Source organism: Lampris incognitus, chromosome 14, assembly GCF_029633865.1.
Source record: "Lampris incognitus isolate fLamInc1 chromosome 14, fLamInc1.hap2, whole genome shotgun sequence".
NCBI lineage: Eukaryota > Metazoa > Chordata > Actinopteri > Lampriformes > Lampridae > Lampris > Lampris incognitus.
The window spans coordinates 38,621,098-38,639,361 of record NC_079224.1 but is presented as its reverse complement, the minus strand read 5'-3'; the positions used below and the strand labels follow the sequence as shown (position 1 = coordinate 38,639,361).

The 18,264-nt window shown below is 42.4% G+C and overlaps 1 protein-coding gene and 1 pseudogene across 1 annotated transcript; both read right to left on the bottom strand.

Annotated features, from left to right (window-relative positions):
- Positions 1 to 18,170, bottom strand: LOC130124112 (fizzy-related protein homolog). Its single transcript, XM_056293523.1, has 14 exons — positions 18,048 to 18,170; positions 17,244 to 17,314; positions 13,447 to 13,575; positions 13,176 to 13,239; positions 11,596 to 11,726; positions 11,360 to 11,445; positions 10,674 to 10,857; positions 9,059 to 9,124; positions 4,653 to 4,755; positions 4,232 to 4,416; positions 3,809 to 4,042; positions 1,505 to 1,609; positions 1,331 to 1,423; positions 1 to 1,114 (listed from the first exon to the last, which is right to left on the bottom strand). The coding sequence occupies exons 2-14, from the start codon at positions 17,310 to 17,312 to the stop codon at positions 1,073 to 1,075; spliced, it is 1,491 nt and encodes a 496-aa protein (XP_056149498.1). The 5' UTR covers positions 17,313 to 17,314; positions 18,048 to 18,170; the 3' UTR covers positions 1 to 1,072.
- Positions 4,548 to 4,629, bottom strand: LOC130124609 (U4 spliceosomal RNA; annotated as a pseudogene).
- Positions 18,171 to 18,264: the final 94 nt, after the last annotated feature.

The window sequence follows — 18,264 nt, the reverse complement described above, 5'->3', positions numbered from 1 at the left end:
TTCACTTTAAAAAAAGTAGGGAAACAAGCATAAATGATTGTCGCTTTGCTTGTTTCCCTACTTTCTTACTTACAATGTCATAAAATAAATTTTAAGATTGGTAAGAAAAACACAAGAGTATCACTCTTAGTTTCAGGGCAGTGATTTTTTATCTTCCATTATTTTTTATAAGCAATTTACACATGTATACCTTGAAAAGACATTACCCAAACTGGCAGTTTTTCAGTTGTACAAATGTAAACACCATGCATATTTACCAGATTATAAGAAATCTTTAGCCAATAATTGCGAACATTAGACTGAAATAAACTCAATGTTAGCTGGAGAGTACAGAATAAGAGAATCAAGGGTGGACTGGATCCAAAAAAAACAAGACAAAAAACGGCGTGAGCTCCCTGTTCCCACTCGGTGAACCATTTAGTTTAAAAAAAACGGTACAAGATGGGGAAGCATGGTCTCAAACTGTGAAACGTCATTGCTCTTCAGTAAGATATCAAAATTTAGGACAACCATTTCTTCCACATCCTATCCCTTTAAGGCAGGAACAAAGTAAATCCCCCTCCAAACTACACAAATCTGACAAACATCTGCAATCAAAACTACAGAGGAAAAGAAAAAGTCTGTCATAGTACATTAAAAATACAAAATAAATAGACATTCATAAAAATACAAACACAATATTTGGCAGCCATGCACAGTCTGTAAACAAAACAGAATCACACAGGGAGAACACCCTGATATTTTTTTCACAGGAGGGCCCCGGTGGTCTCATGGAGGGGCGTGATGTGCTAGAGACAGTGGTTCTAGAAATCTGAAGAAAGTGGGCAACAGGTCTCCTCCAGTCGGTGCAGCTCAACCATGTTAAATGGCTCCCTCAGCTTCAGCTGCAACTCCACTGTCTAATTAAGGGCAAACGAAGGGGCCTCTGTAGACCACCGAGACGAAGACTCAATTGTAAGGGGGCCCCCCCATTTACTGTGACTGGACTCCATAAACTTAATGCAACTACATGCAAAAAATAAAACACCCTCCCAGAGACTGTTCCATCTTTTGTTCCCCAGAGGTCTGCTTACTACCGGATCCTTGTAAATAGGTTCAGTACTGACACGGATTCCTGATGAGGATGGAGAACAGAAAATCAACATGAAGGAAGTATACCGAGGACTCTTGAACAAATACTGACAGACATTCATTTCTAAAGGGATACTGTAAATGTCAAGTCAAATCACAGCGTTGTATCTGACAGAGTGGTTTCAGTAAAGCATGGGGGAGGGGCAACCAAACAAAGACTTCAGAGTAAATCATAAAATGGAGAAATGTTGATGGTTACCTTAGTAGATCTCATCTTGCTGAAGACATTCCAGAACCTGAGTGTCTCATCTCCTGCACCCGTCACGATGGCCTCTCCATCAGGGGACATGGCCTGCAGATATGTGTGTTAGAATAAGTTCTATAAAGACGGTGGCACTGTTCTGCAGCAGCACAAACATATTGTTTTACTGACCAGGTACAATACTCTGTAGGAGTGCCCTGTGAGTTTGGCCACTTGAGTGAGAGAGGGGTACTTCCATACCAGGATCTGGTTCTGGGAATAACCGTGTGTGCTCACCTGTGATGAAAAAGCACATATCTGATATACAAAATTTAAAGGTACAACAAGCAAGATTTACTACTTGCAAACCAATTTCTATTGCTGGCATATTTAAGACAATCAACAAATATCTGGATAATGGCTCACGTGTTCACAGCAAGAATTTCTAAGAAAAAAGAAGGATATAGTGCATGGCGTTTTATGTCTTAACCAAATGGAGTCAAATGTGGTACAATAAGGCGGGTAATGGCGGAGTAAAGTTTTAGTAGTAGCAGCTATTAAGTAGATTTGGCAAAACAACCTCAGAAGACCTTTACAAACTGATGCAACATCAGAAGCTAACATTTAAGTTCATAAAAGTTTTCTTTAGGGCAGGGGGCAGTAGTACTACCTAGAGGTATAAAGTTTATCAGCCACAGCATGACGTCATGGGAAAGAGTAATAGAAGCTAGGTTAAAAGGAGAGGTGATGATTAGTGAGCAGCAGTATGGTTTCACACCAGGAAAGAGCACTACAGATGCGATGTTTGCTTTGAGAGTGTTGATGAAGAAGTATAGAGAAGGTCAGGAGTTACTTTGTATCTTTGTAGATTTAGAGAAAGCATATGACCTGGTGCCGAGAGAGGAGGTGTGGTATTGTATGAGGAAGCCGGGAGTGGCAGAGAAGTATGTAAGAGTGGTGCAGGATATGTATGAGGGCAATGTGACAGTGGTGAAATGTGCGGTTTGAATGACGGATGGGTGCAAGGTGGAGGTGGGATTACATCAAGGATCGACTCTGAGCCCTTTCTTGTTTGCAATGGAGATAGACAGGTTGACAGATGAGGTCAGGCAGGAGTCTCTGGACTATGATGTTTGCGGATGACATTGTGATCTGTAGTGAGAGCAGATTGAGGAGAACCTGGAGAGGTGGAGGTATGCACTGGAGAGAAGAGGCGTGAAAGTCAGTGGGAACAAGATGGACTACATATGCGTGAGCCAGAGGGAGGACAGCGGAATGGTGAGGATGCAAGGAGTAAAGGTGGCGAAGGTAGAGGAGTTTAAATACCTGGGGCAACTGTTCAAAGTAACGGGGAGTGCGGAAGAGAGTGCAGGCAGGGTGGAGTGGGTGGAGAAGCGTGTCAAGAGTGATTTGCGACAGAAGGGTACCAGCAAGAGTGAAAAGGAAGGTTTACAAGATGGTAGTGAGACCAGCTATGTTGTACGGTTTGGAGACAGTGGCACCGATGAAAAGACAGGAAGTGAAGCTGGAAGTGGCATAGTTGAAGATGCTAAGATTTTTGTTGGGAGCAACAAAGATGGACAGGATTAGGAACGAGTATATTAGAGGGACAAAACTCAGGTTGGACAATTTGGAGACAAAGCAAGAAGCAAGATTGAGATGATTTGGACATGTGCGGAGGAGAGATGCTGGGTATGTTGGGAGAAGGATGTTGAAGATGGAGTTGCCAGGCAAGAGGAAAAGAAAGCCAAAGAGGAGGTTTATGGATGTGGTGAGGGAGAACATGCAGGTGTTTGGTATGACAGAGGAAGGTGCAGAGGACAGGAAGTGATAGAAATGGATGATCTGCTGTGGCGATCCCTAACGGGAGCAGCCGAGAGAAGAAAAAGAAGAAGAAGGGGGCAAGGTACCTATACAACAGTGCTGGTGACTTATTTTGATTTTTTTTTTCTTTCATTTTTTCATTATTATTTATTCCACTCATGGTAATACACAGCTCCAGAAAGAAACAAGCAATTCATGATCAAACGCAACTCAATTTACACATTCCATGATTAAAAAGGAGCAGGGGGAAGAAAATCTTTTGCTTGCCCCTTACTCAAACATAAATAAACAACAGAATAGATATTCTGTCAGTCAGTTACTCAACAACTAATACTTCCAGCAACATCAGGAATGAAAAAGAATCAAAAAGCCATACACCATAATTCACCATCAACTGAAATTTTAATGAATATATATATATATATATATATATATATATATATATATATATATAATGAATATATTAATGAATATGAATATTAATGAATCTCTGGGATTTGGAGCAGTCAGACACCACTGCAGTTATCAGAGTCACCAAAGGTGTTAGTAAGTTAAAACTGACGATCTTCAGAATTGTAGCTTAAAGGTTTCTGCACTTATCCCAGAAACCCAGACGTGTATCCTACTACGAGATAGCATATGTGGATCGATGCGTGCCATCTACTGACTCACCAGCTCATTGGTGTGTTTAGACCAGGCCAGGTTGCAAACCTGGGAGCCAGTATCGGTGCACTGCAGCGGCTGGCCTGTCAGTGTGTTCCAGAATCGGATGCAGCGGTCTGCCGTGCCGCCTCCAGAGGCCAGCAGGCCATGCTGGTGGGGAGACCAGGCAATGGCCTTTACTGCAGCCAGGTGCTCTGTGTACTGTTGCACTGGCAGGACACTGGAGTGGTTCCACACTAGCAACTAGAGAGAATTGGGAGGCAGAGAAAACCACAGTGGGAGGAAAAAAGAAGGAAAGAAAAGAAGATTCCTGTTAGCCTGTGGTCCCTTCTTAAAAAATAAGAAAATGTCAAAAGGATAGAAAAATGTATGATACTACTTAAGCTATTAAAAGAGAAGAAAAGACTCTGGTTTGAGCCCCTTTCTGATTACCTTGTTATCATTTCCACCCGATGCTAGCAGCTGGTGATCGGTGCTCCACTTGAGTCCGCAGACTTCCTGTCTGTGCCCTTGGAGACGACGCTCCGACTGGAGGGGCGGGGCTCTGATGTCACGCTGCAGGATCACCCTATCGCGACTCCCCGACGAAAGTTGGTCAGCATTCCACGCCAACGCACCTGCGGGCAAATACACGTTGAAAAAATAACATTAAATGACTGCATGTGACTGGTGCTCAATTAACTTTGTGAAAATCAATGACACTGACGCATTTTTTCAATCACAAAGCATCCTTTGGGCTCAATCCCCCCTTTTTGGGTAAAGTTTTCAACTAGCAATAATCGCGCCTCGGATAAACCTCATAGGCTACGATACTGCCACTCCGCAAAGCTTCAGTCACCCCTTTTAAACTCACCCACTCTGGCTGTATGTCCTTCCAGAACTGAGAGCTTCTTCCCTGCTGCCGCATCCCAGATCTGCACGTAGCCTTTATGAGTGCCCACTGCAACGAGGTTACCCTGAAACACACATCAAAATTATATAGCAGCTGGATAGCTCAGTAGATAAGAATGCCGGTTTTCCTGCCCAAGAATGGGGGGCTCAAACCCCGGTTGGGACAAGTCTTCAGTAAGAGTCCGTGGCTTAGACTCCTAATGCTATACAAGCCAACTACCTCAGACATGAGTGAGAGTAACACGAATAGAATCATACCGGCTTGGACATTGCCTGGGTTAACAAGGTCCGCATCAGGTGTTAAGGAACAAGGACAACCTGATGAGAAATGGGACTACTGGAACAAGGAACAAGACATTCATGGACAAAGGGCCAAGAACGTGGAACTGATGGAACGCTACTATAACTGCAGACCCCAGGAGAGAGGCTATATGAAGCATATTTGGAAACTGTGGATCAGTAGGAGACCTACTTCCACACTGACTCAGAAGCAGTTAGTGGCTAAATGCTTGAACATAAATAGAAGGAAGCTACTGTAATAACTTGAGATGGAGAGGCTCCAACCGGATGACTATACAATTAGCACCCTGAAGGGCCGCCCAGTAGGCAGGCGATAAATGAGGACCGACTCCAACCAGCTGAAACAATCCTACCAGCCACGACAGCTGAAGCTACTGAGGTTCAAATGAGAATCACGGCCAGACTAAAGACAGTCAACCCCCAGGTTCGACCTCAATGACAAATTACCATCACAAAGTCTGCTTTGGATGTGAACACAGCCTTGCGCAGTATCTCAATTGCCACCATAAAGGAGACCAATGAGCTTGCATATGCCACTGCAATTGTAATTCTGGAGATGCTTGGGTAGAGGATCAAGAACACAGGTCACCAACAGTACCCTCCATGGAAGAGAAGGCTGGAAGCCAAGATCAAAGCAGCTCAGAGAGATGTTAGCCATTTAACAGAGGTGCAGAAAGGTGTGATGAAATACAGGCCCTGGTTGAAGAAGTACAGCAATATATCTGTAAGTGAAGCCCTGGAAACTGCCAAACAAAGGCTCACAGCTCTGGTCATAAGGCTGAAGAGATACACCAGAGAAGCAGAAACCAAGAGTAAATGGCCTGTTCCTTAAAGAACCATCCAAAGTGTACTTCCAGCTGCAGAGTAACAAGGGAACAACATCAGACCCACCCAGAGCAGAGACTGAGCAATACTGGAAGGATATATGAGAAAAAGAGGCATTACAAAACGCCAATTCCCAGTGGCTGGTATACCTAAGAGCAGACCACAGCAATATCCCAGAACAAGAATCAGTTACCATCATCCAACAAACAGCTGGACACCTGGCCCTGACATGATTCACGCCTACTGGCTGAAGAAGCTAACGGCACTACATGAACACCTGGCGACACAGATGAACAAGCTGCAAACATCTGGGTCTCAGCCTGATTGGCTAACATGGGGGGAACAATACTGATCATGAAGGATCCCCACAAGGGTACAACACCTTCAAACTACCGGCCTCTCCACAACATGAAAGATTTTGTCAGGCATCATAGCAGCTAAGTTGAATGGGCACGTGTCAATATATGAGCAGCACTCAGAAGGGAACTGGGAAAAACTCCAGAGGGTCAAAGCATCAGCTACTCATTGATAAAGCAGTCACCCAAGACTCTAAGACCAGACAGACCAACCCAAGCATAGCCTGGGTTGACTACAAAAAAAGCCTATGATTCAATACCTCACACATGGTTGCTGGAGTGCTTTGCACTATACAAAGCCAACAGGAAGACACTAACAACCTTCATCAAGAACTCAATACAGCAGTGGAAAACAACACTAGAGGCCAACTCAAAGACATTCACACAGATAACCATCAAATGTGGTATATACCAATGTGATGCACTTTCTCCGCTGCTGTTCTGCATGGACCTGAATCCCCTCAGTCAGATCATCAACTAGAGTCGATATGGATACAAGTTCAGAAGTGGAGTTACAATCAGCCACTTCCTATACATGAATGACATCATGCTGTATGCCAGGAATGAGCAAGACATTGACTCGCTGATCCACCTCAACATGTTCTACAGCGACAACATCCGGATGTTATTCGGACTAGACAAGTGCGGTCAGATGGTGGCAAAAAGAGGAAAGGTGGTGAGGACTGAAACGGGTTGACTTACCAGATGGCAGTATAACAGACATTAAGGACAGTTACAAGTACGTATCCCACAGGTAAATGGGAACCAAGAAGAGGCAGCAAGGAGGTCAGCTATGGCCAAATACCTCCAGAGAGCAAGGCAGGTCCTGAGGAGCCACCTCAATAGGAAGAATAAGATCCAAGCCATAAACACATACGCCCTACCAGTCATCAGATGCCCAGCTGGAAAAATAAGCTGGCTAAAGGAGGAGGTAAAGGCCACAGATATCAGGACATGGAAACTCCTCACAATGCACGGCGAGTTCAACCCAAAGTCCAGCAGCCTGAGACTGTACGATAAACGAAAGGATGGGGGCAGAGGGTTAGTGAGTATCACAGCTACTATCCAGGATGGAACAAGGAACATCCATGAGTACATCAGAAAGAGGGCTCCCAAGGATGAACTGCTGAATGTGAGTACCTTAGGCAGCAGAAGACAAGAGTTTGGGGAGAAAGAAGAAGAGGAGGTATCATTGAAGACTAAGCCCCTCCATGGGATGTACCAAATAGAAGACGTGGCTGACAGAGAAATCCTACCAGTGGCTAGAAAAGGCTGGACGGAAGGACAGCACAGAGGCACTGATCATAGCAGCACAAGAACAGGCATTTGGCACCTGATCGGTTGAGGCAAGGGTCTACCACACCAGACAAGACCCTAGATGCAGGCTGATCAAAGACACCTCTGAGACAGTCCAGCACTTAGTAGCAGGGTATAAGATGCTAGCTGGGGACACTGGCAGCTGGATAGCTCAATAGGTTAGAACGCCGGCTTTCCCACTGGAGATCGGGGGTTCAAACCCCAGTTGGGATGAATAAGAGTCCGTGGCGTAGACTCCCAATGCTATACAAGCCAACTACCTTGCTACTACAGTCGCTTTGGATAAAAGCGTCTGCTAAATGAAATTGAAAATTATACACTGAAAGGTATAGCCAAGTGGCTGGGATAGTGTACAGGAACATCTGTACTGAATACAGACTGGAAGTTCCGAAGTCCAAATGGGAGACATCACCAAAGGTGGTTGAGAATGGCAGAACTAAGATCCTGTGAGACTTTAAGTTCCAGATTGAAAAGCAGGTGCTGGCTAACCAACCAGACATTATGGTGGCTGACAAGGAACAGAAGACAGCAGTAGTGATCGATGTTGCAACCCCGAGCGACGGCAACATCAGAAAGAAAAAGCATGAGAAGCTAGAGAAATACCAAGTGCTGAAGGAAGAACTAGATCCGATGTGGAAGGTGAAATCCACAGTAGTCCCAATGGCAATAGGAGCACTTGGGGCTGTAACCCCCAAACTGGGTGAGTGGCTCAAGCAGATTCCAGGAATAACATCAGAGGTCTCTGTCCAAAAGAGTGCAGTTCTAGTTACAGCTAAGATACTGCACAGAACCCTCAAACTCCTCCCAGGCCTCTAATAGACTTCTTAGACTGACATCTTCAGTCTAAGAAGACTGAAAATGTCACTTAACCACTGATGAAATGTTCAGTGGTTATTACATAGTACTGTACGGCATGCATGTGTTGTGCTGTAATTTCATCTTTACACTGCCAGTGAGTCTCATAACAATGGCAACTAGTGACTCACATTCAACACTTGAATGTTATTATCAATGAACATTATACAAAAAAAATCATACAATCATATACTGCAAGATGTGATCCATCATAAATTATAATTCAGTTATAATTTCATTTTATATTTCATCATATCACATTTTCCATAAACCTGTAGCAACAACCTACTTTCTAGCCACTGAATGACAAATGTTATTCCAAAAATTACCATAAACTTGGTAGATAAGCAATGCAATCCACTATTAATTGACTAGAGTGCTAGTGATTTAGTTATTTGGCTAGCTGGCTCAAATACACATGAAATATTCATCACTCAGAAGCTGCATTATTTTGTATGATATAGAAGTCATTCAGATTCAGAAATCATCTCAACACACAATGACTTGAAAGACCATAGAGGCTATCTTTGATTCTAAAGGAAATAAATACACTTAAGTGTGCTTCACTTAATAGAAAAATTATACAGGATATTCTCCATAACTACAAGAAAAGAATTTAAGAAAATTTGAATGCAAGTTAGTCAAGGATGCCCATAACGTGGCATAACGTTTGGGAGAAAACATTTGTCATGAGGTGGTGAGATAAAATACCTACCCTTTCTGACCAGCCCACTGACGTTACTGAATCTCCTTCCACAGAGAGATCACACAGACGTGTTACCTACAAAGATAAAGAGATAGGCAAAGAGACGTTAATATGAACAGCTATGATGTCAGTTCCATAATACCTCTGGTGTTTTTTCAGACGGATTTACTGTCACACGCATGGGCCGATGCAGAGATGCCACAGGCAAGGAGGGTGTGTGTGTGTGTGTGTGTGTCGTGATAAATGACAGGTGGTGCAAAACAACAGTGGTGAAGAAGAGGATCTGTACCCCCGATATTGAACTCTTTTCAGTGTCCCTATGCCCCTCCTATCTTCCATGTGAGTTCCCACAAATATTTTTCACTACTGCCGGTAGCCATACCAACATATGAATGCCGAATGACAGAAGCTAAGCAGGTGTGGGCTTGGCTAGTACTTGGATAGGAGACCTCCCGGGAAAGCTTGAGTTGCTGCTGGAAGTGCTGTTGGGAAGTCAGTAGGGGGCAGTCTTCCCACTGGCCCTAATAAAAATAAATAAATAGATCCCAGTGCAGTGACGGAGACACTGTGCTGTAGGAGATGCCGTCCTTTGGATGAGATGTTAAACTGAGGTCCTGACTCACTGTGATCATTAAAGGTCTTACTGCAAAGAATATGGGGTCCCCCAGTGTCTCTACCTCAAGCTGATATTTGGTGAGCGTTCTGGTGCAAAATGGCTACTGTGCATCACCTGGGTGGGTGCTAAACATTGGTGGTGGTTAAGGTGAGTTTAGCCCCTTCTCTGTGAGGCACTCTGGGTGTCTAGATAATGCAGTATATAAATGTAATCCATTAAATGTAACCCATTATTGTTCATATCCATCCAAAGCAAATGCTGATGAAGCAGCAGATATTATTTTTAATATTACTCAAGAATTTGATGAAATCTCCCCAGAAATTTGACTGACTGAGAAGGCAGACAAGGACATGGATACATCCCAAACACTTTCAGTGGAGTTCCGGCCACTCCCTTCTGGTTGAAGGTATAGATCAGAGCCAACCGAGGAAAAAACTATCCCCATGATAACTTAATTGAGATGCGGAACCCATGGGAAGTCTAGGGAAATATATGGACTAGGGGATGTGAAATACATGGCTAGATAGGGGATGTGCAGTGTACTCACTATTCATTTTTATTACAACTGTTGGTATACAGATAGACATGCACTTTAAATGCCTGCCTGGACTGTGATGATATCTATGATGGCTGCTATACATGATCTTGGAACTATTGTTTTTGTTTATCTGATGTGCTTTAAATGTGTCTCAATGTTCTGTGCTGTACCACAAATTGCCTCTCAGATGACATTAAAGTTTTCTAAGTCTACCTCTGTCTCTTCTACATGAGTTATCATCTACAAACCACAATAGCCTCATCTTTGTGGATGGATAAATAGAACAAAAATTGTATAAAGGCAAATCAAACATCTTAATTTGTAGTGACGATGTCATGCAAATGAATTTCTGCATAAATTATAAAGACAAGTTATCCTGGATCTCCTACAGCTTAGAATGTTCTTAACTACATTTGAGACAAATGTCTCTTTGGTGTCCTTAATACATCCTGCTAACTTATCACACCCACCTGGCTGGTGCAGGCACTCCACAAGTAGACACAAGTCCCTAGTCCAACGCTGAGGACATTGAGAGATGACCAGTCGACTAGATTGAGGTAGAAGTCATCCTGAAGCTCAGGAGCATCAAGTACTTTGAATGGAATCTTGGAAATCTTACGTGTAGGTTTCCTTGGTGAACGGAGCAGCTTTTGGCTGGAAGGCAAAACATTTTGATTGGAATTAACTAGGCAATTTAAATAAGTTAAAACTGGAAAATTGGCCAAGTACAATTGGGGAGAATTAAAAAAAATTAAAACTAAGGCTGCACAATTAACCATATATTAGTCGCGATTTGGATATTGGCTTCCACAATTAATTGATCATGGGCAGAGCAAGGGTGAAGAAAGGGTTATTTTGATTTGAAAATTTGTACATGTGAATGTTTATTTACTTATTTATTTATAGGGTTACAAAATACATTATGAATGTGAAGGCCGTTTTCTGTTGATTTAAAATGCTCATTAAAACAATTCTGTTCTCCAAATTGGATGAATAATTGCGATAACTGATTTTAATATCAAGCAAAATAATCGTGATTATCATTTTAGCCATAATCATGTAGCTCTATGTTTGACTGACCTGATAATGTGTTTTTTCCTTGACTGCAAAAGATACCATAACAGTAATAACAACACAAGGATTTATCATTCATTACCTGTTGCTACTAACAGGTGATAGGGAATATGGAGAGACCGCGTTGCCATCTTCTTCTGGAAGAGCTCGTTTGGCACTTACAGAATACTGCAAAACACATATAGATGGTTGATGTTGCTTACAAAAGATGCCTGCAATTAACACGCACTGGAATATGGGTTTAAAAAATTATAAAGACAAATGTAACTTTTCATAGGATTAGGAACTCATATCAACTGTAGCTATGTTATTTCCTACACTGAAAAGGCTCCTCTTGACTGGGGTTGAAGGCTGGAGACGGCGGTCTTCTGATTGGGGGTCTTGGACTTTCTCTATGCCTGCGCCTAGTAGCTCGTTCTTCAGAAGGGCCGAGTAAGCCAGACCATCCGCTAAAGGCAGAGGAAAAGACAGAGAAAGGAGGCAAAAAAAACTTGAGGAAGGGAGGGCACACCGTGTTCCCGAATGTGTTTAAAGTTAAAAACACATTGTTCTCCGTAACTCAATCTTTATCCTAAGATCTTAAAAATCTTAGGCTAGGGAAATAGGGAGCAAGACTGAATTTTAAAATCATACAGAATGTTCTTTTCTTGCCTCAATTTTCTTAAAGCCTCTTAAGGGTTTTTGAAATGGGAAAAGGTCAAATTCTAAAGTTAAGTAATATTTAATGGACTGGTTTTACTAAACCAGGTCTGGTTATTTTCATGCACCATGTTTTCAATACAGGATTTCTTGATTTACCTCAAATTACTGCTCATTACTTGTTAATGTTAAGCTTAATGGTCTGCACTTGCTCTTAATTGTGCACTCTGACCAGTCAAACGAGCATTATTTCAACTGTCATAACCAATAATTTTCTATGCGGAAAAAAGGAATCCTGTATTTTCTGTAACTATGGATTCAGCAAAGTAATTACTTACTTAATACTACTATAAAAGAAACAAGTCTCATCCTCTTTGAGATTTCAATCTTAAGTTATTTTATTTCTCCTTTGATGAGTTTCTATGATGTGATGTCAGTAGCTGGCAGATTCACAACAAGGGCCAAAAGATATTGTGGCACAGCCTCCAATTTCATCCAGCAGTGATGAAGTGATACATTAAGGAGATTTGAACAGGACTACAATCACCTGATTACCTCCGAGTTGCCAGTAGTTAAGCAGAATTGTCCTACATTAAAATAATGGGTTACACTTTAGTATGGGGAACATAGTCACCATTAAGTAGGTGCTTATTAGCATGCAAATTAGCAACATATTGGCTCTTAATTGGTCATTATTAAGTACTCATTAATGCCTTATTCTGCATGGCCTTATATACAACCAGTAAGCCATTAACTATGAGTTTTCCCTCTATAACCTCAGAATTATTGCTTATTAGTAGTACCATCTCAATATGCTTTGCTTAGTATGGACTTTATAAGGTGGTAGTACCACAAGAAGAGTTATTCTCCCTTACTAACACTTAATGAATATGGTCTGTTCTTACATAACAAAACACAACACTACAAGTGTTAATAGTGTTAAATTACTCTAAATTAAGTTTTTGTTACTTAACATATGTTCCCCATACTAAAGTGACATTTTGATCATTACTAATTCACTAGTAATTAAGTTTTTTTACTTAGAATATGTTCCCCATACTAAAGTGTTACCAAATAATGCCACTAATTGCAGCATCAGGTCCTGCCACAGAAAAATTATCATATATATATATATATATATATATATATAGACAGATGCAGGTGATAGTGGCAATAGGCTGTAAAAGAAAAGAGAGTGCAGCCACATATATATAATAGAAAAGCATGAATGTTTCTGAGGAAAAACGTGGATTGATTACCTTTACTATTATCCGTTGTGCCATCTTTGGTTTTCCTGCTCTGACTGTGTGTTTTCTCAATTTCCTAGGTGAAGCAAAGTAGCAATAATGAGGACATTTTTCTCAGCCAAAAAAACCCCAAAGGAGTTACAGAAAGTTGGAAGCAGTATGCATATGAATAATAGTGTTTCCTTCTGAACCGTAATTCAACATGATATTCTTGAAGCCAAGAGAAGAGGGTCGCTTTAGTAAGCATGGGAATTTGTTTGAGCATGCATTGCAGGAGACTCACGTTGATGCGATGAAAGTTGACACTCCAATTGGCACCTGCCCGGGAAGGAATGAAGCGGTCACCATGCTTGCTGGGGGAGGACAAGGGGGAATTGGTGGGTGTCAGCGCTCGCACGGCTTCTATGGCCTTCTACAAATGAGAAGAGAGGAAAGACCATCTCCAGTGGGGATCCACACACTAACAAGTATTTCTGTGAGGCGTTAATAAGAGGAGGTGGCATTCACAAAATGCCAATCGTTTGGTCACTTCAGCCTAATGTTAATCCACACTCCACAACGTGACACTGTCAAATTACATAGGCTGACTGGTTACACTGCTTGTGGCTCCATGTGGAGAACCTTCTCCTGCCACCTTAACACTGCTGCCACTTATGAAGGACAATTTGGGAGGAGCTGGTATCATTCTATTATCAAGATAATGACTAGAGCGGACAACTTTAGACTTGGACTGCTTTTACTGTCATTGCCTTATATCTAAGTCTCATACATACAAGGGAACAGAATTATGTTTAACATGGGCCACAGTGCCACATAAAAACAAATAACATGCAATAAATATTAAAAACGAAAAGTGCATTAAAAACAAAATTGCTTCAGACCTATACATCACAAGCACACCTGACACAGACAGTGAGTAGGAAGGCCCAAAAGTCATTTTATGGAAGGTCCAAGTGTTCAGGCTGTTGAGGAACCTCACAGCCTGAGGAATGAAACCGTTGCATAGTCTGGTAGAGGCAGCATGGATGCTCTGGTACCTCCTGCCAGAGGGTAGAAAGGTGAAGTGGATGTGGGAATGGTGGGTGGGGTCCTTCACGATGCCGAGAGCCTTCCAGGTGCACCGTATGTCATAGATGGCCTGGATGGATGGGCGAGCAGTTCCTATGATCTTTCCAGCTGTCTTCACTAGCCGCTGTAGGGATTTGCGGTCAGAGGCCTTGCAGTTCCCATGCCAGACAGTAATACAGCTGGTCAGAATGCTCTCTATGGTGCCTCCGTAGAATGTGATGAGGATGGGTGGGGGGAGACTCGCCTTCTTCAGAAACCGCAGGAAGTGAAGACACTGCTGGGCCTTCTTGGAGAGCGCAGTGACATGTGAGGACCAGGAGAGGTCCAGGAACTTAACACTGCTGACTCTCTCCACGTCCACACCATTGATGGTCAGAGGGGTATGGTGGACGCTGGTCTTTCTAACGTCAATAATAACCTCCTTAGTTTTTTCTATATTTAGGGAGAGGCTGTTGTTTTTGCACCTCGCCGCCAGTTGATCCTGCATCTATGCCTCAGCTAGTTTAAACACTTTTAGTGCAGAATTATTTCAAGAGAAAAGCATAATTCTTGTATTCACATAATGGGGCAATCATACACAAGCAAGCAGAGTTTTCCATAAAAGCCGCCTGCCAGCCAGATATTAAAACATTTCCAGCCAACTACTTTCTTCCTGGTGTTTTTTTTTCTCTCCCCCCCCCCACAGCCAGTTGCTTCTCACCCTATTGATGTAAGGTGCCTTGCATCCAATTGCGCGGCGCTTACATCATGAAAGGCGAAACTAAACTGTCACTCACTGCTTGTGTGTGTTTGTCAGTCACACGAGAACGCAGGACAGGTGATGAGGCCACAAATTTGCTGAGTTTGCCAATTTAAGTCCAAATGGTTTTCTGCTTCTTTCCAGTAAACAAAATAGACACATGGTTTTTTTGTTATTGTGAACTGCTTTTTCACACCAATTGTATCATGCTGATTTATGACGTGGAGTGTTGTTTTAGAACTCGCTTGTCTACTCTTTAATGCTTTTAATGTCAGTCATGCGACTGAAGCCTCCCAAATCGGTTTAATGCCCATGTATTTTTATTTCACCTGTCATCCTCTCAGATAGGTCCATTTGCTTTTGAGATTATATTGACTGGAAATTCCTGCTTTTTCTGAGTGAAATGAGGTTTAGCACTCTGAAGTTTTATATACTTTTGATTGACAAAACAAGCGTTCTAACCATGAATGCTTGTGATTCAACAGCACAAACTACGTGGGAAAATCGCCTCAAACCATTTGGAAATGCACTTAGAATTATCCATACACTGTGTAGTCTATGATTTAGCCTAATATATAAACATTTCCAAGAAAGAAAACATCCCTCATTATATTGCCAATTACAGTATGTAAGGTGGGATGTGATGGCTTCCATTTTCCAGCCCCACCTCCCAACCAACAAAAATTGTGTTTACCCCCCCCCCCACCTCCAGCTAACACACCCAAAAATATAAACACCATTCTGCACTAACTGTAATTTTTATCCAGACATTTGGAACAACACAAATAAATAATAACATTTAAAACTGTATAATATAAATCACAGAAAATTGAATCAGTTCATTTGTTCATCATTGAATCACACAACATTTATTGGGAGAAACTTTTCTTAGCGACATTAAGACTTATGAGCCTCTTAAACGAGATCCAGTGGTTACAAGAAAAAGGTGATAAGATTGTCTGAAGCCATTAGAACAGGAAAATGCTATTGACAGGATTTTGTACCATAGATTATACCCAAGGGAAGCTACACCTAGTCTGTATGGTTTATCTAAGATACATAAACAGAATGTTCCATTATGGCCTATTGTTGTATGACTAACTCAGTGACCTATAGCATCTCTAACTTTCTGGCATCTATTCTTAACCCGTTGGTAGGCAGTAATGAACATCACATTCAGAACACTATGGATTTTGTAGATAGGGTGAGGGACATGATTATGGAGGGGGATGAAACAATGGTCTCTTATGATGTTAAGTCTCTCCTCACGTGTGTTCCTGTTGATGAAGCAGTGGAGGTATTCCATATGAAATTACAAGATGACCCCACCCTTAGCTATAGGATCACCCTTAACACTGACCAAGTGTATCTGCTCCTGAAGCTTTGTCTTCAGTCCATGTATTTCACATACAGGGGGCAGTACTATAGGCAGAAGCATGGGTGTGCTATGGGTGCCCCCAGTTTCACCTATAGTGGCCAACTTGTATATGGACAAAGCGGAAACGAGGGCTCTAATATCCTATCCAGGGACACCACCTACCCATTGGTTCAGATTTGTGGACGACACCTGGGTCAAAGTTAAATCTCAGGACGTACCACATTAGCTCGGTGAACAACCACATCAAGTTCACCAAGGAGAATGAGAAAATGACAGATTAGCCTTTTTAGACTGTGAAATTGCAGTTAGTGATGGGGGACATTTGATTGTTGATATTTACCCGTAAACCAACACATATTGATCAGTACTTAAGGTTTGATTCTCATCATCCACTGGGGCACAAACTAGTCATCAGGACGCTGAACCACTATTATGCCCATTCAAGTCGATAGATAGATGGATAGATAGATATTTACTTTATTAATTATTAAACAAATTTTAACTAAAGTAAAAATAAGCCTATACCATTTGCCCTACTAGTCCTATTAAAGGTAATAGACTTTCTTTAAAAGTTTACCATCTTTACTTTAAATAAGAAAAAAAGAATATAGCCTTAAAAATGCGTGATATACAACTTCAGCTCACGTTGTTGAGAACCCCCCCCCCACACACACACACACACCGTGGAAAACCCCAAGCAATGCTAAAATAAAAGAGCTTTAACACTGACAAAGGGATGTGTATAAAATGAAAACAAAAATTAAAAGAAAAAAATAACATTTGGTCAATCAGAGCCTCACTCAACGACAGAAACGACACTAACAACATATGCCAGATGCATTCAGCTCCCAGAGAATGAATGAGCAGACCGTGTAGAACATGGATATTCACTTACCATAGGGCTTGCGTTCTCGTTCTGGACGTTGATCTGCCGCAGAAGTCTACACTCGTAGTCCTGGTCCATGACTATAGTTAAGAGTAAAATCTGTCAATAAACCATTCTGACGATCAGAGGAACTCGTAATATACTGTAACGTGCATGCATAAGAAGACACGCTGGCCGCTGGCTCGCGGGTCTGACCCTTTAGTCGAACGCTTAGCGATGTCTCCTGCGGTGCGGGCGATACGGGTTCGCGTCCCGGCCGCGGCAGTTCCTGTGGTCGCGTTGTCCCCCCGAATTCGCTACCATACATACAGCTTCTATGGATTAGTTAGTCACTCGTCGTTGCCGAAATACACTGGTGAATGTTTCGTCCTTGAGTTCTGGGTAATATCAGTTGGCTCGCGTTTCGGCACGAGCCTCGCCAACTCTACGGCAAAGAAAGATCCGTTCCTAGATTTCCCGCATAAGTTCGTTCTCGTCCCGGTTCCGGGCGGCTAACGCCAGCGGCACGTGAATAAACACTAACGGCGGAGTGTTTCAGATCAGATCGACACCATTATCGCACTAAACGCCCTACTTCGCTCAGATGAATGTATGCAACACCGCTGGGAAGGCAACCGCCGGTTACTTAGTTAACTGTAGGTCGCGGCCACTCACATAGAAACTCAAAAGAAGACCGAAGGAGTTGGGCTGAAAACGGATCGAATCCGGCGGTACCGGTCGCCCGACAACTGTAACTCAGCCGTATGCTAAACTGGCTAGCACGCCGTATTAGCAACATTGTCCGTCCTCAAAAACAATTTTACAGAGACGTACCGTCGCAAGATTGAAGTTTTGCCAATATGTGCTGCTTGTCGTCCTGATTTGCCGGAGTAGGTCCCTTTGGCCGGCGTTACGTGATTGTTCCCCCTGTAAACAGAGTAATGCATAAACGGAAACTGTTTTTACCAAACATTCAATTGGGGGGGGGGTTCCCTAAGGATCATGGGAAAGCTGTGACGTCACCGTTTTTGAATCGCACACTTCGAGTTGT